The 3,158-nt window shown below is 68.9% G+C and overlaps 1 protein-coding gene across 1 annotated transcript in view; it reads right to left on the bottom strand.

Moving 5' to 3' along the window:
* Nucleotides 1-671: 671 nt before the first annotated feature.
* MARS1 (methionyl-tRNA synthetase 1) overlaps nucleotides 672-3,158 on the bottom strand; it is a gene marked incomplete at its 5' end in the record, with an annotated part of 3,138 nt that continues 651 nt past the window's right edge. Inside the window, 8 exons of the mRNA XM_042893027.1 lie at nucleotides 672-844; nucleotides 927-1,025; nucleotides 1,554-1,625; nucleotides 1,699-1,882; nucleotides 1,960-2,064; nucleotides 2,168-2,299; nucleotides 2,375-2,588; nucleotides 3,011-3,128. Coding sequence (XP_042748961.1) covers nucleotides 722-844; nucleotides 927-1,025; nucleotides 1,554-1,625; nucleotides 1,699-1,882; nucleotides 1,960-2,064; nucleotides 2,168-2,299; nucleotides 2,375-2,588; nucleotides 3,011-3,128 — 1,047 coding nt within the window. The remainder of the gene's footprint in view (nucleotides 845-926; nucleotides 1,026-1,553; nucleotides 1,626-1,698; nucleotides 1,883-1,959; nucleotides 2,065-2,167; nucleotides 2,300-2,374; nucleotides 2,589-3,010; nucleotides 3,129-3,158) is intronic.

Below are 3,158 nucleotides of genomic sequence, written 5' to 3'. Positions count from 1 at the left end.
CTCCGTCGCTGCGTCCCAACATCCCCGGGATTCCCGTTGACCGATGGCGGCCGCCGGGGAGCCGCCCTCCGACGAGCCGCCCGCGTGGTTCCTGGAGCTGCAGGAGCTGCAGGAGCTGCTGATGGCAGTGGAGCCCCTGGAGCCCCCCGCCCCCGGGGGGGCGCAGCAGGTGAGCAGCGCGGGGCCCGGCGGGAACGGGGCGAGCGGACGGACGGAGCCCCGTCACCGCTTCCCCCGTGCGTCCCCGCAGGAAGAAGAACCGGCCCCGCTCTGGGCTGCGGGGGACCCGGCGCGCCGCGAGCCGGACGAGACGCTGAGCGCCGAGCTGCTGCAGCTCCTGGGAGCGGACGGCGCGATCGGCGCGGCTCCGGAGCCCCCCCAGCCCCACCGGAACCCCCCCGGAGAGGCGGAAGGGGGGCGGCCCGGGGGGCGCGGGGCGAAACGGAAGCGCGCGGGGGGGGAGCAGCAGAGCGAGCAGCGGCTGCGGCAGCTGAGCGCCCACAACGAGCGGCTCCGGGCTGAGGTCGGGCGGCTGAGCGCCGAGGTGCAGCGCATGCGGGCGGCCCTCATCGAGCGCGTCCTCAGCCTGCGCCGCGCTTAGGGGGCGGATGGGGCGGCCCGGCACTTGGGGGGCAGCGCCGCGGCACGGACCGAGGGCTTCAGCACCGCTGTACGGCATCTGTGTTTTATTACACGCGTGGCACGGCGCCGTCCCGCTCTGTTATTTCTTCCCCGCGTTCTGAGCCAGCGCCAGCTCCCGTTTCAGTGCCAGCAGTTTGCCCACCTCGCCGTCGATGCGCGCTCTGTCCGCCCCGCTCGCCTTCAGCTGCCGCACGCAGTCGCCCTGGGCAAGAGAGGGGTGAGGAGGGAGGGGGGGGCGTTTTGGGGGCGGTGGGGCTGCTTGCTGCCTCCCCCCCCGCGCTCACCTGCTGGGCCACCTGCTCCATCAGCTCCTGGATGCGGCTGGGGGGGGTGGGAGCCGCGCCTGGCGCTGAGGGGGGGTCTGACTGCTGGGGGGGTTTTGCCTGAGGAATGGGAAAGAGAAAGAGGAAGATGGGGCTGCGTCCAATGCTGCGTGATGAGGATGGAGCCATGGTGGATGAGCAGTGCTGGGGGAACCTGGGGCTGGAGGGGGGAGAAAGAAGAGAAACAGAAGAGGTGCCAAAGCAGAGGAGAATTACAGGGGGGTCTGGGGAAGTAGGGTGGGAAGGAGAACCAGAAGAGGCAGAGGGGAGAGATGCTGTGGCAGAGGAGCATTGCTGGGGGGCAGAAGAGACAGAGGGACAAAGAGCTGCAATGGCAGGGGAATGAAGAAGCGCCGGGATGGATGAATTAATGCAACCGGGGGGGGCTGGGGGATGGAAGGAGGACCAGGGGAGGCCAAGGGGGGAGGAGGTGCCTCAGTGCAGAGCAGCACTACTGGGGGCCTTTGGGCTGGGAAAGAAGGGTAAGAAAACAGGAGAAGCAGAGGGATGAGGAGGTGCTGGGGGGCTGGAAGGGGAAACGTGAGAGGCAGGAGGAGGAGGTGCCACGGCCAAGCAGCCCCCACTCACCTGCCCCCCCCCGAAGCGCTTGCGGAGGGCGTCGATGCGCTCACTCTCCAGCTTCTGGAAGAGCGGACTCACCTGGGGGCAACGAGAAGCAGGCTGAGCGCTGCGAGCCCCCCATCGCCCCCCGCCCCCCCTGCTGCCCCCATACCGTGCCCACGCGGTGGCCGGGGGGCAGCGTGCAGGTGAAGACGTGGCTGAGCACCGAGCGCTCCGGGGGCAGGCAGAGCTGCGCCTCGATGGCCGCGCCGACGGCCGGCATGTAGGGCTGCACCAGGACGGCCAGCAGCGCTGCCACGTTCACTGCCACGCCGGTCACGGTGCCGGCACGCTGCCTGCGGGACGTGAGGCTGACATGGGCGCCGAGTCCCGGCCCCACATCCCCCCCCGCGATGCTCTGCCCCCCCTTCACCTGTCCTCCTCGCCGCCCTTGATGCGCTTCCAGGGCTCGTTCACCTGGATGTATTGGTTGCCGTGGCGGGAGATGTTGAGGACGCAGCGCAGGGCGTCGCGGATGCTGGGGGAGGACAGACGGATGGGTGGACAGACAGAAGGGGTCAGCGGGTGCCGGGGGAGCGCCCACCCATCTCCCATCCTGAGCCCGGCCCACGGCCACACACCGGACCGTCTCCAGCAGCCGGTGGTACTGCCGCAGCTCCGCCGTGACGCGAGCCAGGAGCCGGTGGTCATCCGGCGTCAGCACCATGGGGGGCACCGCGCCGCCGAAGAACTTGCAGACAAACATCCCGGCTCTGCGGACAGAGGGACGGACGGAGCGGTGTGACAGCAGCCCAGGGGCGGACGCTGGGCCCCCCGCTGCCTCCCACCTGTTGATGAAGTTGCCCAGGTTGTTCAGCAGCTCCGAGTTGTTCTTCAGCATGAGGTCGCTCCAGGAGAAGGCGCTGTCCTGGCCCTCGGGCCGCACGTACAGCAGGTAGAAGCGCCAGACGTCGGCGGCGATGCCCGTGTCCTTGGCCATGTCCCCAAACACCCCCACGCCGCGGCTCTTGGAGAACTTCCCGTCCTCGTAGTTCAGGTACTCTGGGGGGGAGGCAGGGAACGGCCCCACGCGGCGTCAGAGCCCCAGGTCCCACAGAGCAGTCACTGTCCCACGGCACGGTCGCAGCCCCATGGAACCATTACAGCCCCACAGAGTGGCCGTGGCCCTCGGTCACAGCCCCACAGCATCGTCACGGCCCCACAGAGCGGACACAGCCCCATAGAGTGGGCACAACAACCACAGAGCCATCGCAGCCCCACGGAACCACCACAGCCCCACAGACCAGTCGCAGCAACCACACAACAGTCACAGCCCTACAGAACCATCATGGAGCCATCGCAGCCCCACAGCGCTCAGAGGCCCCTCTCACAGCCCCACAGGGCGCTCACAGCTCCTGCTCACGGCCCCCCCATACAACCCCAGCCCCATTCCAGACATGGGAGCCCCCCGACCCCCCCAGCACCTGTGGCAATGAGGTGGTTCACCAGCGTGTAATTGTCGTCGGCGCCCAGCAGCGAGCAGGGGAACACAACGCTGTGGAAAGGCACGTTGTCCTTGGCCATGAAGTTGTACAGCTCCACCTGAGGGGGACGCGGGTCAGCAAAGCCCCC

The sequence above is a fragment of the Lagopus leucura genome, unplaced genomic scaffold (genome assembly GCF_019238085.1).
Source record: "Lagopus leucura isolate 7727_CA_CO unplaced genomic scaffold, USGS_WTPT01 34403-0_obj-0_obj, whole genome shotgun sequence".
NCBI classification, from domain to species: domain Eukaryota; kingdom Metazoa; phylum Chordata; class Aves; order Galliformes; family Phasianidae; genus Lagopus; species Lagopus leucura.
Note: the sequence above shows the minus strand (reverse complement) of the source record. Positions and strands in the feature narration are given on the sequence as shown.